This window comes from Phocoena sinus, chromosome 18 (assembly GCF_008692025.1).
Source record: "Phocoena sinus isolate mPhoSin1 chromosome 18, mPhoSin1.pri, whole genome shotgun sequence".
In the NCBI taxonomy this organism is placed as follows: domain Eukaryota; kingdom Metazoa; phylum Chordata; class Mammalia; order Artiodactyla; family Phocoenidae; genus Phocoena; species Phocoena sinus.
In genome coordinates, this window is record NC_045780.1 from 16,820,906 (window position 1) to 16,845,306 (window position 24,401).

At 41.3% G+C, this 24,401-nt stretch overlaps 1 protein-coding gene across 4 annotated transcripts in view; it reads right to left on the minus strand.

Annotated features, from left to right (window-relative positions):
• Positions 1 to 3,639: 3,639 nt before the first annotated feature.
• Positions 3,640 to 24,401, minus strand: part of RNASEH2B (ribonuclease H2 subunit B) — a 92,616-nt gene continuing 71,854 nt past the window's right edge. For 2 of the 4 annotated variants that reach the window (XM_032611637.1, XM_032611638.1), the window contains 2 exons: positions 18,103 to 18,183; positions 15,265 to 15,695 (listed from right to left, as the gene is read on the minus strand). In XM_032611637.1, coding sequence (XP_032467528.1) covers positions 15,579 to 15,695; positions 18,103 to 18,183 — 198 coding nt within the window. In that variant the 3' untranslated portion in view covers positions 15,265 to 15,578. Of the gene's footprint in view, positions 4,736 to 13,519; positions 13,547 to 15,264; positions 15,696 to 18,102; positions 18,184 to 24,401 lie in introns of those variants that run through there. The other 2 variants (XM_032611639.1, XM_032611640.1) reach the window with 2 other exon arrangements.

Genomic DNA, 24,401 nt, shown 5'->3' on the forward strand with positions numbered 1-24,401 from the left:
CATTCTGCCGTTTTTAGAAGCATGTACATTCTTTGGGTTATTAGAATGTAGTTGATAAGTTCTGTTTCTTAGTTCCTTTGAGAATTTCCACAGGGTAGCCTTAGCCCTAGTCCTCTGAGGTCATTTTCATTTTCCTTTCAGAAAATAGGTAGTAAATCATTTACGAAATGTCAAATACTGTGCAGGGTTCTGGGGATACAATGGTGTGTTGACCATACCGCTCTCTGCTGTGAGGACTCAGCAGCTGTATGCACTTGTATTCACGGCCAGGGTTTATCACAGCTGTGTGATAAGGACACAGGCGAATCGCAAGGAAAGAGGAGTGGGAAGGATCAGGTGCAGGCTTCCTCAGGCTCGTTCCCCCCCCCCCGCCCCCGCGAGAGGGGTCACGCAGAGTGCACCCCCAGCCAAGTGCGGCCACAGGCAGGCAGTGACTGCCTGGGAGACCACTGGAGACTTCGGCTTGAGGTCTTTATCACGTGAGCACCCCCTGGCCAGCACGTTCCCAAATTCCAGAGCCCCAGTAGAAAAGCAGGTGTTCAGGATATACCACATTGTTTGTGCCATCTGGGGCACAGTGGGCAGCTCGGAGGATCTCAGTGTGAGAAGCCAAGTTTCTAGACATCAACCAAGGGCCGACCCTGCAAGCAGGCAAGGAAGGTGGTCTCAGCCCTGCTATGTGACCTGTTTTCTGCAGAAATGCTAAGCTGAAATGGTCTCTGCCTTCCTGAAGCTCTGTGTAGTTGGAGAGAGAAACATTTGTCTAATCATTATGTGTACAAATATCACCACCTCTCTGTGAAAGTTTCAGGAAGGAGATGTACCGGCTGCCAGGAGAGCTGCTGCAGGGAGTCTGACCTGGCCAGGAAGGTCAGCCGAGCCTCCCTAGGGCTTCCCACCAACTCAGAAAGATCAGAACTTAGTTAATTCGCAAGGGCTGGCAGAACCTTCTAGGTGAGAAACAGCAGGTCTAACAGCCGTGGAGCCAGAGGAAGCATGTAAAAAGTAGTGTGTCTGTAACCGAGATGGAAGAGTTGGAGTTCTGGCAGGCAAGGCCTTGCAGGTCACGGGGAGGATGTGGGGCTTCACCCTAAGAGCAGTGAGAAAGCACTGAGAAGTCACAAGTGAAGCAGGGGGTGGTGGGATAGGGACTTCAGTTCTTACTTCGAAGTTGAGTAATTTGGTTACTATGTACTGGGGAAGAAAACCAGAAAAGGGCGAGTAGCAACAAATGTCAGGTTATTTTCTGTGTTTTCTTTAATCAGTCATGTTTTTTTTGCTTCACCTCAGTTTTGTAGACAGATACAGTAATTCTCAGTCTGGTTGTGAAATACCCCAGAGTATCTGCAGTGATTTCTGGGGCTCTTAGTAAATCTTCAGAGCAAAATTAATTAATTTCACCATCTGGGTACATGTCAAATGCATACAATTTAAAGCGAAACATAGTTTTGACTGGGTAAGTGAAGCCAAGGAAGCAATGGCAGGGATCTGAAACTGTCAAAGCTTTGAGGAAAGGAGCAATTAAGTGATTACTTATAGATTTGCTAAGAATACACTTGAATACTAAACACACAATAGTGAAACATCAGTTCTTTCTCCAAGAAACTTAACTTTAAAAAGTAATCTTGAAAGAAAAAATTTAAGGAACTCATGGTATAAATATACCCAGTATTTTTAAGGTTATTATTTTTGTATTAATGTAATAGTAATACATGTTTGTCATAAAAATTTCTAACATGAGACAAACAAGAAGAAAAAAAGAAGACAAAAGAGAAATTACTTATACTTTGAACACCAATTTTAAAAGCTAATTTCCCTCAGCTCTCCAATTTAGTTTTTTTCCCAATTATTCACTATTTATACAGTCTCACAACTAATACTCATAGCTAATGCTTTGCACACATTCATGATTATTTCCTAAGCCTGTATTTCTAACAGTGGGTATTGCTGAAGCAAAGGCAGTGCAGACATTTAAAGCTTTTGACATTTGTTTCCAACCTGGCCTCCCCAGAAGTTGTACCTTTTTATATTCTCCTTAGCAGTGCCCGTTTCCCACAACTGCTCCAGCTCTGAGCACTACTGACAATTTGACAGAGAAGGAGCATCTCGTTTTTTGTTTTTGTTTTCTTGGTTTTTTTTTTTTGCGGTACGCGGGCCTCTCACTGTTGTGGCCCCTCCCATTGCGGAGCACGGGTTCCGGATGCGCAGGCTCAGCGGCCATGGCTCACGGGCCCAGCCGCTCCGTGATACGTGGGATCCTCCGGGACCGGGGCACGAACTTGCGTCCCCTGCATCGGCGGACTCCCAACCACTGCGCCACCAGGGAAGCCCAAGCATCTCGTTTTATTTGTGCATCAGTGACTCACATGCTTTCGTGGAACACACAAAACACACTCAGCTCTGTGACGAGACCTGGGCCACGTGGTCTCTGCCCTCAAGACAGCTGACAATCAGGTGGGAAACCTGATGCTTGGTGGCAGCTGGCTGCAGAGGGGAGGGGCCTTATGTGAGAGTGCTGGGAAGCATTTCTGTCCTGGGGGGTATTTCTGAAGGAGGAATCAACAGGATTTGATTCTTAGATAGAAGTTGGTTGCATGAAAAGTGACTATAGGGCTGCCAGCTAGAAAAAGGATAGAGGAAACTGGATATTGGAAATTGGGTAACTAAAAGGACCTTATTCAGGGCCAAGGAGACAGTTCCTAGAGGAGCCTGGGTGGGGGTGAGGCTGGTAACAGCTCTTGCTTTCTCCTTTTAACTTTTGGAGGAAGCATCTTTACTTGTGTAAAGAAAAAACAATAATGAATTTTTGTAATGTTAGGTGTGCTGCATTTGAAATGTTAGTAGTTCTTCAAAGTTCAGAGGCCAGTGGAATATGAGTTTGGGGCACAGGTAAGAGAGTAGGGCTTCCAGTGACGATATGGGTGTCCTCAGTATCCAGTGGCTTTGGCCACCAAGGGCTGGACGAAATCTGAGGCAGTGAGTACGCGTGTGTGTGTGAGCGTGTGTGTGTGTGTGTGTGTGCCGAGAGGGTGGTGGAGGGGAGGCAGAGGGCCGAGACACAGCTGAGAAGTGGAGCCAGTAGAAGACACAGAACTGTTCCACCAAGTCTTCCTCAAATTGGGGGAGCCTCACACAAGTGGGAGCACAGTACCCACACAGGTTTCCCAGGGGTGAGTCTTCCAGGAGGAGGGGAGAGCCTGCATCAAGCCAGTTTTCTCTCCCACCCTGAGATGTGGTCCTGAAAGGAGAACCGATTTGCTCAAAGACACACAACACACCCCGAAGTTGCTCTGGGCCAAAATATATGTCCGCTGACCTCCAAGGACAGTATTTGGGATCGTGCAAGGAGAAGGCAGAAAAAGCCCGATTTTAACACCACAGTGTTATGCCGACCTATGTGTCAGGCTCTCGATTCTTACCCACGTGGCCTGGCTATCAATCAAACAGGTAATTTCTTTGGAGTGCTTGCTCTTGGAAGCCTGTGCTACATCCCAAATTCCACAACTGACTCCTAGAATTGAGTTTTTGGAGACAAGAATTCACTACAACTACACCACACGATCAGGTACGGAAGCGCGGGAGTGTTAAAGGTCCTACAGATTAAAGAAAATTTCCCTGTGTGAAAGGAGGTGTGTAAAAAATTAGAGTACTTTCCAGAACCTACTTACCTGATGGAGTTAGAGACTCAGAAACAAAATTATTTCCCAAAGAAGAAGGTTTGGGGTCCTGTTGGAGGCACGAAGATCACCCGAGCGGCTTCCACCCGAATCCTGCGGGTCAAGCTGGTGAGTCGGCACCAACTCCTGGACTTGTCTGTGCCCCCTAAACGTCTTCACTATGCATCAGAATCCCCCGCTAGATTACTTTTTGGCATCTACTTCTAACTTTCCCCCATATCTTATGCCCACACTCTAAATAACTATAATAATGCACACATTGGACAAATCTTTTAAAAATGAAGCAACGTTTACAACTCCGGCACACCATAAAATGCACGTGGTTCAGGTATTGTTATGAACTAGAAGCTGCCAAACTGATAAGGAGTAAAGAAAGGTCAGGCTTTCTTCTTTTTTTTGGGGGGGGGGGGGGAGGTGCACCACGCAGCTTGCGGATCCTGTCTCCCTGACCAGGGACCGAACCCCTGCCGCGGCAGTGAACGTGCTGACTACTCCCCCTGGCCCTCCCGGCAATTCCCCCTTTTTCTTTTTTTTAATAAGGGTAGAAACTTGGTCTGTCAAAGCTTCTGGTGTGGAATCTAGTACTTATAGTCACCACATGCAAACCCAAAAGTGCTGTCCTGACCCCAGGAAAACAGCAGGCCAACAGGGTCCAGCTTAAGAAATGACCCGATTTTCACAGTGAGCCTTCTCCTCCCAATGTTTTGAAATCTGAAGCACTAGACTGTTAAAAACCCGTACCTTTATGGTGGGTAGGCTGGGGCAGAGGGGTGACATGGCTTGAATTCCTCAGGGCAGAATCACACTAGGGCTGCTTTCTAGTTCCATGCCCGTCGCCCCCAGGGGAAGTTGCTGCTGCCTGAAGGGACTAGCGGTATTGATCACAGAAATAGAACATTCCTGGTTAGTCCTTTACATCTCCTGGCATTCGGTGATTTTCTAGGAAGTGCAGAAGAAAAAGTTTTAGCCGTTTGGGAGTGTCTTAAATCACATGAGAAGCAGCCAAGTCTTGCGTGGATCTGTTGTCACTTGTCCCTTTTCTGTCTTTGTGCTGCCACCTAGGGAGAGAAGGAGAATACATGTTGTATCCTGGTGAGGAGAACAAGTCACCTGCAATCCCGAGGACCATCTGCACCTTCTAGAACAAAAAAGCAAGGCTGGTTGGGTTAGTTCTGAGATCAGCAGCTGTGCATTTGTGCTTCAAAGAGAAGCCTTTGGGACTTCCCTGGTGGCACAGTGGTTAAGAATCCACCTGCCAATGCAGGGGACAAAGGTTCGAGCCCTGGTCAGGGAAGATCCCACATGCTGTTGAGCAACTAACGTGCCACAACTACTGAGCCTGTGCTCTAGAGCCCGCAAGCCACAACTACTGAGTCCATATGCCACAACTACTGAAGCCTGGCCACAACAACAGAAGCCACTGCAGTGAGAAGCCTGCACACCACATCGAAGAGTGGCCCCTGCTCGCTGCAACTACAGAAAGCCCGTGCACAGCAACGAAGACCCAATGCAGCCAAAAATAAATAAATAAAATAAATAAATAAAAAAGAGAAGCCCTCAGGCAAAGGAAGCGGTTTCCATTTGGGCGACCTCATTCTAGGGCTAATGTTAGGCTCCTGGAGGTGGGTGAGACGCACATTTTCCTTCCAGTGTTCAAAGGGAGTGAAATACAAAATAATGTTAAGGTTGCCCAAACTCAGGGAATAGATACCCTCATTTTAGGAAAAAATGATAATACAAGAAACAGATGAAAAAAAGTTCTAAGGTGAATAATTCTTAAAACCATGTTTTCTTCTCTTTTCCTATACAGATCCAATGTATAAAAAATAAATATAGACTTGCTGGTGGAAGTAGTAGTCCTTAATATCCTCCTGAAAAATGCCATGGGACAAGTGTAATTATTGAAAGCTGGTTTCTTACTGATCACAAAGTCAAACAATTTACTCTGGAGCTATAAGTTATCAAAAAAAAAAAAGTTGATGGAAATCAGACTTCTGTGCCATAAGTGGATAAGATGTGACAGAGGTTAGACCTTCCCTGACCAGCCGCCTCACCAGAACTCTGTCCACTTCCCTGCTCAGCTTCTTCCACAGCCCCCAGCAATATCTGACACTCCATCTAGCCGCACCCCTAGAGCAGAAACTTCTCGAAGGCAGGTCTTTTTTGCCATGTGGACAGCTGCATTCCTAGTGCCTAGAACATTTGGCACAAAGCGGGTGCTCAGTATATGCTCTTAAAAGAATAAATTAATCTAAGCTTATTCCTTGGCTCCTTTTTTCTCTTGAAAGAACTTACTACTTGACTAACTTTAATTTTACACATTCTGATTAAAGCACATGTGTAAGGTAACAATTCCCAACATCCATGAAGAAGCTCTGATTCTTCTGTAAATCACATTCGGTGCTTCCCTCCGCCCCTCCCTGTCTCAAATAGGCTTGATTAGTGTGAGACCATCAAAATAACATTTATTAACGAAAGTACAGTAAATGCTAAAAAGCTGACAGCTGAATTAAAGACTTGGCATGCAAATGCAATAGCTAAGTAGAAGCTTTGCTTTAATTCTGGCTCAGCACTGCTGAGGATAAGTTGACCTGCAGAATTCATTATGAGTAGAGCAAAAAGATGAAACAATAAATCTGATTTTTCCTTTCTTAGGATAAAATTCACAATTAAAACAGACTACTGAAGGAGAAATGGCCATAAAGCTACATACATAACGATAAGAACCTTGGGGAGGCAAAAAAGAGAGAGGGCTGGGCTTGAGGGTGGAAGGGCAGCCTTGGGCTTGGCCACTCACAGTCTGGGTGACCTCACTTGGACCATCTATGAAACAGGGATACACCCCCCTTCCAGTCTACCTTAGAAGGTTGTTGTAAAGATTAATTTAACTACTGATACAGGATTGCTGTAAAAACTGTAAAGTACTATTAAACATAAGGTACTTTTCATCAGTCTAATGACCCTAAGTATATAAACTGGAGGAGTGTATAAATCTGTGTATCAAAAGGTGTACGAATCTAATCATTTCTTCCTTATTCAGATGAGGTCAAAGCCTGTGGACATCTTCCAAGGACACTAACAAATAGCCTTTCACTTGCCTTCCTAGACTCAGAGCTCCTTGCCTTCCACCAAGAGGTTCAACTGTATAATGCAGCTAACTCTGGAGATCTCCAAATCTTGGATTAGTCCTGGAGAAAGGGCTGTTTGGGAAAAAAGCATACGTGATACAAGGCAGCTAGTTAAGTTAGATCAACTTTAAGAGCAGAGAAAGTCAATCTTAACCTATGTGAAGAGCCTGTCTTTCAAATCTGGTGAAGGGGTGACTTCCCAGGATGCAACGCAAGTCGAAGTTAGGGCCTCTGGGGAAGGGAGTTAATTTGGTGTGGAGAGCCCGGCAGTCGGAAGTCCTGAGTTGAGGTTCTGGCTCAGTTATTTACTAGCTGTGTGACCTTGGGCAAATGAAATGACCTTACCCTTCTCAACTGTAAAATGGAGGAAATAATACCAATTGTGCCACATGGTTTCCGGAAGGATTTTAAACACATAAATTCATGGGGAAAGTGCTTAAAAATTGCAAGGCACTTTGCCAGTCTTTGTTATTACTTTCTAAGAATTATGCTCTTTGCAGTTCTTTCCACTGCAAAGTAATGTAATCTATGGAAAATGAAGAAAAGACAAATATATAACATGAACACAATAGCCAGAGTGAACATGTTGGTGTATTTGCTTCCAGTCAAACAGATGGGATAATCCACCCGAGGAGCTCAGACGAGGGCCTGACGTGGGGTGAGCACAGGACAGATGCTAATCGAAAAAGATGAAACAATAAATCTGATTTTTCCTTTCTTAGGATAAAATTCACAATTAAAACAGACTACTGAAGGAGAAATGGCCATAAAGCTACATACATAACGATAAGAACCTTGGGGAGGCAAAAAAGAGAGGGCTGGGCTTGAGGGTGGAAGGCACAGCCTCACGGGTGGAGGAGATGAGGCGCCCCAAGCAGCAGTGACCGCAGGACAGACATCAAACAACCCAATGATCTAGTCTCATCTCACACGGAAGACACCACTGTGGGTCAGCCATGCTAGTGGTTTGTCCATGGGTCAGAGTTAAGGCAGGATTAGGACTACAACCAAGTATAAATCCAGCTCCTTTAAATTAATTGGCCTTTTTAGACCAACTATTTTACTTTTTAAAAGTAAACTTTTTAGTTTAGTTTGAAACATGGTCGCTCGTTTTCACTTCATTTTCATCTGTTTACTGTTACTGTCATCATAAGTTTGCATGCAGTATAAACACTGTCCGTTTAGTGAACGTAAATGGGTACATTTCAGCTTCTCACTTCCACATTGCCTTTGTGTCTGGCTAAAGCCCTGAGTAAGAGAAACGGGAGCGTGGGAGTGGAGGGCGGCACACTATGAATAGACCTGAACGGATGAAACCCAGTCCCACTTGATATCCACATTAAACCTGATGGAGGGGAATCTCTTTGGGAGTCAGAACCCGAGAAGCACAAACCTGGAAGATGAAAGAGCCTGAGAGCCAGAGTACAAGGAAGATTTAAATCGAAGATAAACCAGGCACAAAAAAGGAAAGGATGTTGGTAATCTGAGATCAGTTTCAGAAATATGAATGGTCTGATGAAAATGATGGAGGCTCTTGTGTGTGTACACAAGTGGTTTTAGAGTTTGCAGAAATCTTTTGAAACTTTCCCCAAACTCAGCACATTAATCAAAAAGATAAATGATGTAAGTAAGAGAAGCAAAGTGCCAAAGGATCTGAGTAAGGTACAGTACCCCAATGTTTGGTACTGTACCTTTGGTAATAAAGTCTAAAAAGTCTCTAGTTTGAAATTCTTTAAATTTGAAGGAAGGATAGGATATATACGTGTATGTGTGTATATACGTATGTATGTTTGTGGGTGCATATGTGTATATGTGCATGTATTTGTATTTAAGTGTGTATATACATGTGTGTCTGTTTGTGTATATTGTGCATGTATGTATGTAAAGTCCACATTGATTTGTTCCTAATATTATTCCCCAAAATAGCACTTGGCAGGTCGGTGTAACACCTTTAGTTTTTCACTCTTCAACTACTATTCAACTCCTAGTTAACACTGCACATTGCAAGTAGGATTAGTATCTTCATCTTGAAATCAAAAGTAAACTCAAATATGGAAGAAAACAAAATTGATGATTTCACAGATTCCCATTTAATCTATAGCTAAGTCATGATGTGAGCTCCTATTTAAAGCTCCTGAAATCTAATGTACAGTGTAGTGACTATAGTTAATAATACTTTCAAGTATTGTACACTTGAAATTTGCTGAGAGAATAGATCTTCAGTGTTCTCATCACACACACACACACACACACACACACACACACACACACACACGGTAAACAAGTGAGGTGACAAATACGTTAACGAGCTTGGCTATGGTAATCATTTCACAATCTTTGTGTATCAAAACATCACATTGTACACTTTAAATATATACAATTTAATTTGTCAATTATACCTCTATAAAGCTGGAAAAAGATAAAAGCTTCTGTGAAGACGAGTATATAGACCACATATACTCTCAAACTTCAATAATTTAGGTTATGGGCTTTATATGAATAATCTTTAAATGCCATGTAAAAGCAAATTTATTAACAGCACAGATGTAAACAATGTATTCTAACTTGAGACGTTCTGATGCAGATAAAATGACTACAGTAAGTGAAGTTTAATCAACTGATAGAAGAAAATTCACAGCCCTTTATCCAGAGGTTAAAGATTATATCTATTTCTATTAAGCCTCTACAAGGAGTTTATGAATATGTTCTTAAACTTCAACTCAAAGAGCACCACAGAAAACCACTCAGAATGAAACTTGAATTCCAAAGTTCAGCCATAAAATGTCAAGGAACCCCATTTTGTACTGCAGAACACTTTTCTGAGGTGTCCGGTACAGACTAACTGATTGATCGATTGATTACCTCATACCTTTATAGAAGGCCTGCTCCGCGCTGCCCCATGTTAGGTGCTGTGGACATAACTGTGACCTAGTCAGGCAAGGTTCTGTGAAGAGGGTGAGGCAGGAAGATGGGAGAGGATTGGAGGCAAGTGAGGAATCAGGAATTGCATCTCTGAGAAAATGATGCTTGAGATGCTTGAAATGACATGATGGAACAAATCATGTGAAGATCTGGAGGAAGGATATAAAAGATAAACAAGTCACACAAAGGCACTGATATGGGAACTGCGGCATATTCAAGGACCAACAAGAAGGTCATGTAATAGCTTAGACAATTTGAAAGACCAAGATTGATCAAGATCATGACTTTGACCCTTGGGATAAAAAGGTCAAGTCTCAATTAGTGAGGACACTGGTTAGAATACTCAACCTATCCAACATTTGTGCCCAACCTATCCAGTGTGTACCAACATCTACCAACTGCATACTCTGTGCGAGACACAAGGTGAATAGCACAGAGTTCCTGCTCTTAAGTAGCTTACCTTCAACAGGGGTGATAATTCAAGAGTTTAAGTAGCCTTTCTCTCATCCTTTTGCCCTTTGGGTTGGGTGTCACTCTCCTGGCTCCTATGGCACCCTGCCTTACAACTACAGCTACTGTGGGGATTAAATGAATTATTATATGTAAAGTGCTCAGAACAGTGCCAAGCACATAAATGCTAGACAGTATTTGTTGTTATTAGTATCATGAAATGATCACATGAGAAACAGGATATTAGCACAATTTCAAGGTATCTCAAAACTGGAGGGGCATTTCACAAAATAACTGACCAGTACTCTCAGGTGTCAAGGTCACGGAAAGATAAGAAAGACTGAGAGGACACATTACAAAAAAGAGGAGATATGCTTAACTAAATGCAATGTGGAAGGACGGACCTGGACCCTGGAATGGAAAAAACATTAGTGTAAAAATAGGTGAAACTCAAACAAGGGGGTAGATTAGTTAATAATATTGTGTTATTGTAAAGTCCCTGGTTTTGATAATTGTACTGGTTATATAAGGTGTTAAGGTTAGAGGAAGCTGAGTGAAGGGTATATGTATACTCTCTACTGTTTTTGCAACTTTTCTATAAGTCTAAAGTTATTCAAAGTTAAAAAGTAAAGACAAAGAAAAGAAAGAAATTGGCACAGAAATGTCAGAGATGTTGGAACTAGCAGACAAGAACATTTAAGCAGCTACTGTTAACAAACTACTTGAAGGAGAACACAATGAGAGAAGTGCAAAGATATAAAAAAGAGCCAAATGGAACATCTAGAGCTGAAAATTCCAATATATGAAATAAAAATTCACTGAGGTTATAGAAAATAAAACACTACAAGACAAAGTAAAATTGAAAATAAAGAAGAAGAACAGAAGTTAAAGGACCTGTGGGACATCAAGTAGTCTAGCATACATGTAACTGGAGTCCCAGAAGCCAAGAGGGTGAAGAGAAAAGGGGGTGGGTGGGTGAAGAACAGAAAGTTTATAGAAATACTGGCCAGAAATTTTCCAAATTTGATGAAAATAATCAAGAAAACAAGAGACACAAATAACCAAATCAGGTATGAAAGAAGGAATATCACTACAGATTCACAGACATAAAAAGGATAATAAAAATATAAGAAACAAGTTATACCAATAAATTTGACAACTAGATGAAAGATACATTTCTTGAAAGACATAAATTACTAAAACTGGCACAAGAAAAAGAAGAAAATTAGAATAGCTTTACATCTATTATAGAAATTGAACTAGTAACTAAAAAATTTCCCAGAAAAAAAAAATTCCAGGCTCAAATGGCTTCACTAGTGAATTCTGTCCAACATAAAAAGGAAAAACAATACTAATCTCACAAAAATACTTTCAGAAAATGGGTGATGACAGACTGTTTCCCAACTCATTTAATAAAGTCAGCTTTACTCTGATAGCAAAACTAGACAAAATCATTACAAATAAGGAAAACTACAGACCAATATCCCTCGTGAACAGAGATTAAAAAATCGTTAATAAAATATTAGGAAATAAAACACAATACTATATATGAAAAGACCAAGTGAGTTTATCCCAGGAATGTAAAGTTCAACATTCAAAAATCGATCATTATACTTCACATATTAAAATATATTCCTTTACTAAAGGAAAACTGCATGATCATCTCAATAGATGAAGAAAACTTATTTGACAAAATTCAATATCCATTCATGATTAAAACTCTCACTGAAAAGAACTTCCTCAGTCTGATAAAGGAAATCTACAAAAACCACACACATAGATCGATAGTAGCAGCAAGCACACCTCTTGCCTGGATCTTGGTTTCTAAATACCATTCTCCTCTAAAAGGAACCCTGGCTGCTTGGGAAAAAGGCTGATTCCAGGGCTTGGACAGGGAAAACACATGAAGAGTCTGGAATACCCTCTTGCAGAAGAAGTAATGAAGTATTTAAAAATGAATGAAACATAACAAAACGATACAGTAGGCAGCTTGAAGGGACTCCTACTGGCCCTTCTGGGACAATATGAGGAACAGAATAATGTAATTTAAATCACTGGATAAAATAACCTTCAAGTGCATGATGATATAAGCTCATAAATGAATAAATAAGTAGAGAAGGGAAAGCCCTTCCTTCTAGAAAAATGCCAAAATAAATAAATATAAATGTAAAATAAATAAATATAAAAGAAATGATGGAGTTGGAAAAAACATCAGTTTTATTTTAAAACTTGTGAGTGAATGTTGAATGAGGAATAGGATACTTAAAAGTGCCAGAGTATTTGCCCACAAATCACTTATTAATTACAAAGAGAAAAATAATAACTCTACAGTGGATAAACCTGGTGGACACCACCTTAATCAAGCAATCAAAGTTAATATCCCTAGTACTGGGTCATGTGACTCTTGACATGGTGCACTAAGAAAGACACAGCATTACTTCTGTGGGTGCCCAAAAGGTAAAACTTGGATCTAATCAAGAGGATACATTAGGCAAACTCAAAGTGAGGAACATTCGACTAAATAACCAGCCTGTGCTCTTCAAAAATGTCAAGGTCAAGTAAGACAAGGAACAGGTGAGAAATTTTTCCAGATTAAAGAAGACAAAAGAAGGCTCAGTGCCAGACAGTTTTACCACGGATGTTCCTTAAAAGTTTCCAGAAATAGAATGTTCTTATGCAAAATTATTCCTTCCAGAATATTGGGAAAGATTGAAAGCCAGCTGAATTCTAACACTAAGACCTAACAGCAATATTGCTTTTGAATATAGATGCAATCATTCTAAATAAAAGCCTAGAAAACCTAATTGAGAACTAGATTTGACAATGGTTAAACCAGATAGGGAGCATCCATGATGCTATCCTTTATCTACTGCCAGGTAGAGTTTAGTGTAGGAACTCAAGCACAGTTTAATTGTGATAAAAACTCTACAACCAGCACAAGAGATGCCAAAAAGATATTTGATAACAACCAATACCAATGACTAATTAAAACTTTAAGGAAACTAAGTATAAAAGGAAATACCAAAGATAGATATTCTTTATCACATTAACAATAGCTAGTGTCAGAACTGATGGTAACGCACATTAATAAAATCACAAATTAGGCAAAGATAACTACTATTACATATTATTCTTCAATACTGTTCTAGATAGTCTTACCCATGTAATATGATATAAAAGAGCTATAACTATCAGAAAGAACTGCACACAAATTTTTCGAAGTTAAGATTATGTACCTTATTATGCATTGAAAACCCAATATGAATAAAATTTTAAAATTTAGAGTAATAGTTAGTAAATTAGTTATTTAAAGGATAAATATATAAAAATGTAATACTTTACCACAAAATAGCCAGTTAGGAGATATAACTGAAAAAAAAAAAAAAAAGATTTCATTAATAGCAACAAGAATACCTAGAGATACTCCTAAAAAGAAGTATCTAGAACCTACATGAAGATGAAGAACCAAATGTTAGTGAAAGGTATGATTAGGATTTTAGTAAATATAGACAAATACCATATTCCTGAATAAGGACACTGACTTTTGTAAAGATGTGTTTTTCTCAAAATAATTTATGGGTCTTTCAAAATCTCAGTAAAACCCATTAGAATTTACTCTTAGAACCTGTAAAAATGATCCTACAAATCTAATGGAAAAAAATAAATAGGTGAGAAAATAATTACAAACCAAGGGAAAAAAATTACAATGAACACAGTGGACAAAAATGAATGTCTTTAAGTTATAAAATACTTCTTAGAATCAATAAGAAAAATACTGATACTCCAATAATTTAACAAAGGGCATAAACAGATAATTCTCTATAAGATGGCAAATGATAGGTAAATGTGAAAAAATGAACAATATTATTACTGTGGACAAAAAAATGTTGCCTGCCATTTCAGAAAACAACAAATGCTGCCCACCATCAAGCCATCAGCCTCTGCAGAGCTTCCCCTCACCTGCCCCCCGCCTCCCCCCACCTCGGTGTGCCCTGAGGGGAATTCAGGATGGAGAAAAACAGAATACTGGCCCTAGACAGTTCAGATACATATCAAAGGAGTAATTTCAATGAGCCCAGACTCTTGCATCTTCCCATATCCAGAAAAGCACTAAACTCATTAACTTGAGATGTCTGGGGGTTTTTGTGTGTGTGTATGATTAGCAGTAATCTTTTGATGTTTGACTGCATGTTTTTTTTTTCAACAAAAATTCCTACGTATCCCGGCTTCTCTCTTACCTCTTTAACAGTTCCTCAGAGCTATCTGAGAGGCTGCCTCCCAGGCTATAGTCCTCTGTAAGTTCCCCGAAGAAAACATAACTCTCAACTTTCAGGTTGTGTGGGGTTTTTTTCAGTTGACATTATTAATCAGGAAAATGTGAATTAAAACCACACCAACATGCCTTTTTTCCACTTATTTGCAAAGACACTATTCAAAGCTAATAAGATAAGGACTCATACCATCATTTGTTAGAGTGCAAGATACTATAACCTTTCTGTGAAATATATTCCCAAAAGTATATATTTGAAAAACTTAGTTATTAATCAGTAAGCCCACTTCTAAAAATCCATTCTAAGAAAACAATAAAAGATAAGGACAGATATTTACATAGAATCTGATTCTTCCAATAGCAAATGTTTAAAAATAATACAAATGTCCAAAATAGGACTATGATCATTAAATAATCAAATACTCAAATAATTAAAAATTACTGTCATTAAAGAAGTATATTTATGAAGAAGAGTAGCCTGGGAAAATGCTCACAAAATGATGTCAAGAAAAAAGGTTATAAAATTACTATTATAATTCCTTTAAAAATTATTATAGAAGAAAATGCACCATATTACCTCCAGGTAATGAAAAGTCGGGAGATTATAATTTTTGTTTTATACTTTTCTCTATTTTCTGCAAAAAACATGTATTCATAAAACAGAAAATACATTAAACAAAAGATTTACCCAAAACTAAAGGCTTTTAGAAAGTAGTAGTTTATCTGATAGTTGTTATATTTCTCTCAGTATATTGAAAACCATATTGCTATAGCTACCATGTGCAACGTTGCATAAAATAACAGGCATACACTCAAATATTGTCACACATCAGTTTATTGAGGAAATTGTGATGCTAGAGGTTAATTCTATTCACTTGATTACTTTTCATGATGTCAAACAAAACTCCAAAGGCCACAAGCCATGAAGTTACACAATTACTTTCCCATATTTTGTTCAGGAAACACAAAAATCAAACACAAAGAAATGTTCAAGTGAATCTGAAAATTGCCCCCTTCCTACTTTTTTCAAAAGGTGGTAATTAAGGGTTAGGAAGTACAGTGGAATGGAGGAAGGCTGAAAATGGGACATGTAGAAGGCAAATATTTTTGCTTGATTTAATTTTCAAAGTTTCAAATCTTTCCAATTTTTTTAACATGTTTTGCACCAAAAAAGGAATCAATACTTTTCATTCCACTCTTGTCAACTTTAGCCAAAGCCTTCTGAGCTGCAGTCATTTTGCTATTTTTCTGTTATTGAAAATAAGAGAGAAAAATTGTTATGAATGTAACATTTATAAATCATACATGCAAATCAAACAAGACCATGCATGTCTCAAGGTTCGTTAAGGGAGGTAAGCATTTGCTGCTGACATGCTTCATAAAGGAGTGATTCTTTTTAAAAGTTCTGATTTCTATTCAGAATTCAGATCTAAGAGACAAAATATGTTAAAAGAGGCAGGAGACAAAACTGCCGCCTTCTAAGGAGTGGAATGTTACAACCAACGGTTTACTTTAGGGGAAATAATTCTGGAGGGTGTATTAAGTGAAATAACACAAACAATGGAACTGACACAGGCAGCAATTGTCAGAGGGAGGAATTACAGCCTTGTATTACCAAATGATGAATAATTCACAACAATCTACCGTCTGATTTTATTCATAGGCTCTATGGGAAACCAAGGACAAAGCTATTATATTCAAAAGATAACCTGTATTGCAAAGCATCCAGGACCAGCAGGATAGCTGTCCCATTTTTCCTCCAACAAAAAAATACTTTCTAAAAAGCTGACTCCAAATAACTCTGCCTTTTAAAATTCTCTCTCTTCCTGGTCGCTGTTTTTGTTTTGTTTTGTTTTGCCATGTCCTATAACAAGCACTGGCAGAAGGGAAATAGCAGCTGATTTTACTTCAGTGTTCAGCAAAAGCATAAATGATAGGAATCAGCACAGAAAAAATCATCTGTCTCCCTGGGAACTGTGAGACAGAGCCATTGCCAAGGTATCTTTTAAGGGCACAGTCAATATATGATCCCTAAAAATTTGCTTTTTACATTCTTTCACTTATAATTTAGTAGGCTTATATTTTGGCTGGATGGGGAAAAGTGACAGTCTCTGAGACAAGTTATCCTCCATCCTCTGCAATTAACTGACATCCTGGTCCAACCTCTTATCTCACTGGTGCGGTGCCCAAGTGGATACAATGGGAAGCAGCACTTAGAAGGGTGGGGCAGAAATACTCCTCACAGAGAAACTCGAAAATGTCCCTGCTTACAGAAAGCACTGAGATAACCAGCTATTTTAGCCAAATCTCAAGTTGGATTATCCCCTGATAGCCCATGCCCTGATAAGTTACATGTAGATTAAAGAATACAATTTTTAGAAAACATTAAATCTAAGGAGAGTAAGTGTTCTTAAAATCTAGGTGGAAGTTAACCTATCTTGGAGCAGGCAAGGTCTTTCTAAGCATAAAAATGAGAAAATCATAAAAAACTTCCATATTTAATCCTCAGATAAAATAGCTCAAAAGTCAAATGAAAAGCCTAAACAAACTGGAAAATTATCTGTACCCTATATGTCATGAAAAGTGTTAATAGCCTGAATTTAGAATGAGCTCTTACAAATCAACAAGAAAAACGTTACTATCCCAATATAAAAACAGGCAAGAAACATGAACTGACAATTTGCAAAAATGCAGATAGGCAATAAGCATTTGGAAAAACAACCTTTCTACCTAAAGTAGCCTACTTAGGCAAATTTTTCAAGAATAAAAATAATACTTGCTGTTGTCAAGAATGTGAGATGGACACTCGTCAGCAGTAGTGGCTGGGAGCACAAATTTCTGCCACACTTTTGGAAAGCATTTTAGCTATATATATGTGCACCAGTGATCATGGAAAGAGTTCATGTGTTCTAAGCCTTTACTCTTAGTTTTAAATTGTGTCTAATGAAATAGAGATGCAGACTATAAATGAGAATGTTTATCACCTCATTAAAACAAAAACAAAAAAGCAGAAGTAACCTATGTCCAAAAATAGGAGAATGATTAAATAGACTATATTCCCTGTGGTGAAATAAAATAACACATGACTGAATATCACGAAACCATTAATAATTTTTCAAAGAAAGCTTAATGACATGAACATTTTCACAATATAGAGCTAAATGAAAAAGGCAGAACCCCAAACTATATGTGTGTGTGTATATATATATATATATATATATATATATATATATGATGATGTATAGGATAAATCAGTAAGAAATGTTATGAAAATACTTGCTGGGGTGGTTGCTGAATTATGGAGTTGTTAATAATTGTTGTCATTGTCATAATTTCTGGGAAGCTACTGGGCAGTAGAGTCGATGGAGCCCCTTCCTCTGCCCCATCCTATCGCTCTGAATAGATTGCAAAGTTTAGGCACACTCCTGCTAATAAGTATACTGCCTTTCTTTATCTGTAAAAAGTCTTCTTTGCTTGACGCTTTCATCACCATTCATAATTTTGAATTAATTCTTAAGTCACAGAAATGCAAGTTAATAATTCTTCATGGTTAAAATGATAAAATCACAATCAAGCATCCAATCGTTCCTCGAAGTCCCCATGCAGCAACAGCCACAGGATTCAAGAGTATTTGCTGCTGCACCCAGACACATACCTTTACAGTCTTCAAATCTTTAGTGTTAAACTTAGTGTAATCTTCTTTTGCTTCTACGGGCTCATCTGATAACTTTACTTTCTGCAATGTTAGAGCAGTGAAGTGTCAAATGTCACCTTGACACTTGTATCAGTCCATTAAAAAGAAACCCAACACGTATGTGCGATTTAGACCAACAGCGAGGTCAGACGGAGCAGCAGACCCTGCAGAGGGCTTACTTTTTACAAGTCCCTTCGCTTTTTGCCAATTATCTAGGAACTAAGCCAGACGTCCCTTCCGAGAAGCAGCCGTGGTGATGGGGAGATGTGAGCAGGCAAGCCCATGACCCAGCCCTTAGGCTGTCTAGCGGTATGATCATATAATGTATGTACCAGGGACAGGGGGCATCGAGGTGACTGCTGACTTCCAGGACAGTCTAAGGGGGGTGAATGCAGGCACAGAAGGCAAAGAAGAGAATTTCCTTTAAGATGGCCAGGGGTCCAGCCAGAACCCCGACTTCATTCACCTGCAGGGCTGCTGTAATGTTCATTTAGGAATACAGGAACAGCATTCTGACTGTCACCATCTTTGTATAGCTTTATGTTCTTACCTCCTTTCAATTCAATTATCTCATTTTATCCACATAAGAACAACCTTGCAAAGCAAGCAGAAGGAAGCACAGAGGTTAAGTGAACAGCTTAAGGTCACCTAGCAGAGGACTTGAGGTGAGATCTCAACTATGGTACAAGTGCTCTTTCCATCGGACCCAATGCAGTTAAGTCACCCTTTACTTCATGATTTCACCTTTCACATGAGCATTTTGCACCAATCAACGAATGTGAGAATCTTGTCAAGAGCTAGACTGTGGCCACATGTTCATATTACAGTAGGAATCTGACACATTTATTATGTAAAAGGCACATAGCAGGGCAGGTAAGTCTTGATGTTTAACATGGAGAACTGACTGCACAGGGATCACAACTTGGACTTTTACAGATTTTCAAGCTCTCTGTGGAGACGCTGGGTTGACAAGACCCAATATGGACCCACCCTAGGAAATGCAGATTTGTTCCCAGCTTCACTCTTCACACCCAGCTTTCACTACACAAAGAACTGTAGAGTCGGTACTAAAAGATGCCACAGCCCATGTACAATACAAGTGGGTAAAATGACACGTCTTGAAATTCTTCACCAGCACACTGTTGAATACGTTGGGAAAAAAACATTAACTGTAACATCTACTTAAATTTCTGTTATTTAAAAGACTGAATCACTACAGATTTGGGGGAATGTTTCAGAAGAAATAGAAAAGTGGCTCAGAAAGACAGTAACAAAGGGTCTGACTAAATGGGTACAGTTCTGGAAAAAAAGGCAGACAGAAAAGTACAGAGGAACTAATGCTAAGATTGGTCTTATTCTTACAAATGACTTGCAAAGAAGGCACTTAGGAACATCTCCAAATCCACTGATTGCATTCAGCTCTGCCAGCTGACAGTGATAAATACAAAAGAGGCAAGGGGGTGAGAATTGGAAGCCGGGCCTCAACATAGTCAAACATAATAGTAATAAAATAATGCAAAACATATTAAGGATGAGAGGCTCCATGCTACGGATTACAACACAGATGCAAAGATACCTAACAGTCATTGGAACGTTATTTCCTGCAAACAATCAACTATATTTCTGTAAAAATCAATCAAATCCTGGACACAGCTGGGAAACCTAGCAGCAGACATTATCCTACACTTGTTTCAACTATGGTACATCATCCAGTGAAGTTTGCAATGTACAAACCGGAGCCCCAGGAAGACACAATAGAGCAGGAAACCTCAGAAAGCAACTAAAATAATCTAGGAGGTGAAGTTGAGATGTAGGAGAAATGAGATGCCAAGATCTAAATCTGGGCTTAGCCAAGTACCGCTCAGGGGCCAAGTCCAGCTGGCTGTCTGTTTTTATAAATGTAGTTTTACTGGAATACAGCCATACTGATTGGCTTATGAATTGTCTGTGGCTGTCTTCGTGCGGCCAGAGGGTAGGTTCTTGTATTTTTGTAGAAAGAATTCAGAGCTGAGACTGAGAGGCCAAGTAAGCAAAGGATTTATTGAGTGACTACACTCTCAGGAGGGAGCGCAGGCAGGCTCAGGTGAGCAACAGTGAGTCCTTTCGGCAAGCTGGTTATACGGGGTGTGAAAATGATTGGGTGGAATATTCATCAAGGAGGGAGGGATTTGGGGGGTAATTTCCTGGTTTTCATCCCAGGTCCACCTTCCCGAGAGGAGGGGGAGTTTCTGTCCTTATTTGGCTTTGCTCGGATCTGTCATGGTGCCGGTGCATGATGGGTACTGCTCTGGTTGCAATGCTAATTCTACTGTAATGAGGGCATAATGAGCAAAAGGTTACATTCCGACCAGGAGGTTCCTGCCTTTCTTTGTTTGCCTCTAGGACCCTTGTCTTCACAAGATATATGGTCCCCTGTCAGCCCGGAGGTTCCCGCTTTTCTGTGTTTGCCCCTAGAACCCCTGTCATTGCAAGATGTATTATGGTCTCCTGTCACATGACCTGTGCCTCCCTCCTCTGCTCATGTCTGGCTAACTGCCTGCTCTAACGTCTCCCGCCTCGAGGAGTCTGGACCCTTAAAATCTTTTAAGGGTCAAAGGGTCGATGGTCCGTCTTCCGTAGCTGCTTCAAGCTGAGCAGGGCCATTGTCCCTACCAGTGGGGTCCAGATCACCTTGCTCTGTCAGAGATAGGAGGTCTCAGGGTCATGTACAGCGGCAGAGATGGAGAGTGGGGAGTAGAAGGAGGCTGCAGCCCTGTCCAGTGGATGTTGATGGTCCCCATCTTCTTGCAGGATGGGTTGAAATCCCTGGCATACCATCACCTGTAGGTGACACTGTCGTAACCTGAAGAAACAAACTTAACAAACAGGAGACTAAAAAGGCAGGGGCCCCAAATCAGCAAAAATATTATTGCAGTCAGAGGTCCAAGCAGGGGTAGGAACCAGGTCATGTTTGGTAATACCCCTCTGACTGCAGTCCATGTGGAGCTGGCACTGGGGTCACCCTTCCCACAAGTGTGGAGCCACTGGGCCTGTTCATGTATCTTTTGCATATCTTATTCCACCTGGCCAGTGGTGTTGATGTAGGTGCAGCACATTTTTTTGATTACTGCACATACCCCTCCCCGTTCAGCTAGCAGATAGTCCAGGGCCAGTCTATTATCCATCACCACACTTGCTAGGAAATAAAGGGGGTTCCCCCATGGTCCTGGCCAGAGGAGACAGAATATCTGGCAGGTTACAAAGCATTGCCTCAAGGTAGGCAAAGCCGCCCATGGGGCCACCAAACAACAGCTGCTCCAGTTGCTGCCAGGATGAAGCCCATCAGCCTCTTATTTCAGGAGTGGCGGATATTATGGATGGATACACCTAGGTTCATCTGATTACTTAGTTGGCCTAGCGTGCACTGTCCCGCAAGCAGGGCCTTATCTATCCAAGGCAAGGCCACAGCCAATCCTGGGGAGGGGAAGGAGAGCTGGGGTTATTCTGAGAAGGCAGCTGGTTTATGTTCAGGCCACAGAGGGACAGGCGTCTGGGGGAGTGCACGCCTGGCGCACTTCTGAGGAGCTGAGCCATTCCTGTAAGTGGTTTGCCCAAGAGGGTGTACCCACGCGGCTTGAGGAGAGAGGCCACCGTTACAAGAGGGGTCGTGAGGTGTGGGGACTTTTCTGTAGGCCTTAGGAGGGCCATATTGTAAATGCCGGACAACTGGCGTTTTCCCTCCCTCTTCCACTGGTCACTAGGGGCAGGGGCAGCAAGACAGGCTAGACTCATTGCACTTGAGAATGAGTACTTGGTATTGGTTAGAAATATTGATGTGAGGGGTGAGATCCAAGCATGGAAGCTGCGTTAGGGACGCGATATGAACTTCAAGAGAGATGGGGTGAGTTTCTTGGCTAGGGCCAGCAAAACCTGATTTCCAGACTCTGAAATCACCTTTAGGACTTATCCTGATTTATTAGGAACTTAGTGACCTCACTGGTTTTGGTGTCCACCAAAATATCTGAGGGTAAAAAGGGCCTACCATTAGTCATTTCAAAGGGGCTGAGCCTTAGCTTGTCTGAGCCTGCCCGTGTTCCCTCCCGAGAGTTTACTATCTCTCAATAAATCCTCGCTTTGCTTACTTGGCCTCTTGTGACTTGTCTCTGAATTCTTTCTGTGAGGAAACAAGAACCTACCCTCTGGCAACATCTGTGGTAAGCCAGCCAGGAGAATTACTTGGAGGTCAAATATCCCTCCTCCTTTCCCTGGCAAGTCTTAGCCTCTCATCTCACTTGTGCTTGAGAGCCACTGCCTGACTTCTTGTCATTACTCTCCCTTTTGCTCCCTTTGCCTGTCACCTTTTGGACCTGCTTGCTGCAACATACGTGGGCATGGGTCAAGCATATATAAGACACCAGGGTGTTTGCCACCACAAGACTCCTGCCGTGTAAGGATATGTGGGTCATGGAAGGGACTAGAGAGAAGATAGGTCTGTCCACCCACCTTAAAACGACTTCCATGCAACGTTTTTAGGCACACAAGCTTAAAACATAAAACCCTCCCTTTCCCTGTGGCTATCCCCACAGGATTATTTTAGGTCCACTTATGTCTGACTGTCTTTGTCTCTGTGTCTCTATCTTGCTCTTATTACTTCCTTGGAAATGGGGGGAAGAAATTTGTCAGGCGTTTTCCAACCTAGCTGCTAGGTCCTACACATTTCACTATTGCATATGCATAGGGCATGTCAAGAAAAGTTTCCAGCCATTTTCACAGGCAGCCAGGGACATGGACCATTTGATTAACTGTGATCAGGTTCAACTTTGTGGAAATATAAAATGCAGCCTTACTTGGACTGTAAATGAAAGGAAATTAAGACTTTCCTAGATAATAGAAAGGAGGCTTGTACACAGTCCTACATACCACCTCCCTTAGTGGCCAGTGCCTGTTTTCAGATCCTGACCACCCTTTTAGAGAAAGGAGACTGGGACCTAAATAGCTCCTGGAACTATCAAGACGTCTGTTCCAGGGGCCCTGGAACACATGGATTACTCAATGGTCAGAGAATCTATAGAGAAACCCTCAGGAAGGTCGTTCATCCTGGGTACCAGAGATGTCAGGATAGGACACAGGCCCCAGCACTCTGGGGCTGGCAGAGTTGCCATGTGGCAGGGCCACTACCCTGACATTGGCCAAAGTTGATAGGACAAGGTGAACAGGGATGCCTGTAGCCAGTCCTGACAGAGGGAACCCCTAAAGGGACATCCTAACTGTAGTGCTCCTCTCTTTTACAGGAGCCCTCTCTCCCTGAAGGATCAGTGGGAAGCATCTCCTCCATCCCCAAGGATTCACCCCTCAGGGTGCATTCTAAGTCACTGGGACAAGTTTTCTCTAGATTTTTTTAAACAGGAAAAGCTCATCTTCTTCTGTAATACAGCCTGGCCCCAGTATAAACTTGAGGATGATGAGATCTGGCCAGAAAATGGAAGCCTCCACTATAATACCATCGTACAGTTAGAAGTTTTTTGTGAAAGGCATGGAAAATGGACAGAGATTCCTTATGATCAGGCCCTTATGGCCCTAAGAGAGAACCTGGAGCTATGCAAGTCCTGTGTTAGGGAACCTTGCAGGTTGGGACCTGTTCAAACTATTCAAAAACCCCCTCTGGTAGTATCTCTGCAGGAAAATAAGTCTCGGACAGAAGACCTAAGTCCTCTTTCGCCATCTTCAGCCCCTCCAGCACCATATAAGCCTCTTTATCCTTCCATACCAGAAGTGCAGCCAGAGCTCCTTTGCCCCCTCTAAGAAGTAACAGGCAGACCTCAGGGAATGACCAGAGTCTGCACCCCCTTTCTTTGTCTGACCTCAACCAGTGCTGCACTCACTTAGGCCGATTCTCAGAGGATCCTAGCCAGTTCACTGAAGAATTCCAGGGACTAATGCTTTCCTACGACCTTACTTGGAAGGACCTGAATGTCGCCATTTCCCACTGCAGCACCCGTGAGGAGAAGACCTGCATTTGGGTGCATGCTCAAGCATATGCTGATGGATTATACATTGTCCAACCCAATTATTACCCTGTGGGCATGACAGCAGTGCCACTGATTGATCCCAATTGGGACTATGAACTAGGCCAACCTAGTATCCCTAGAAGAGACCACATGATCCTTTGCCTCACTGAAGGGATGAGACAGCCGTGCATAATTAAACCTGTCAACTATGATGAGGTTTAAGAGATCCCCCAAGGTGAGGACAAAAATCCAGCCCTATTTCGGGCCTGGTTG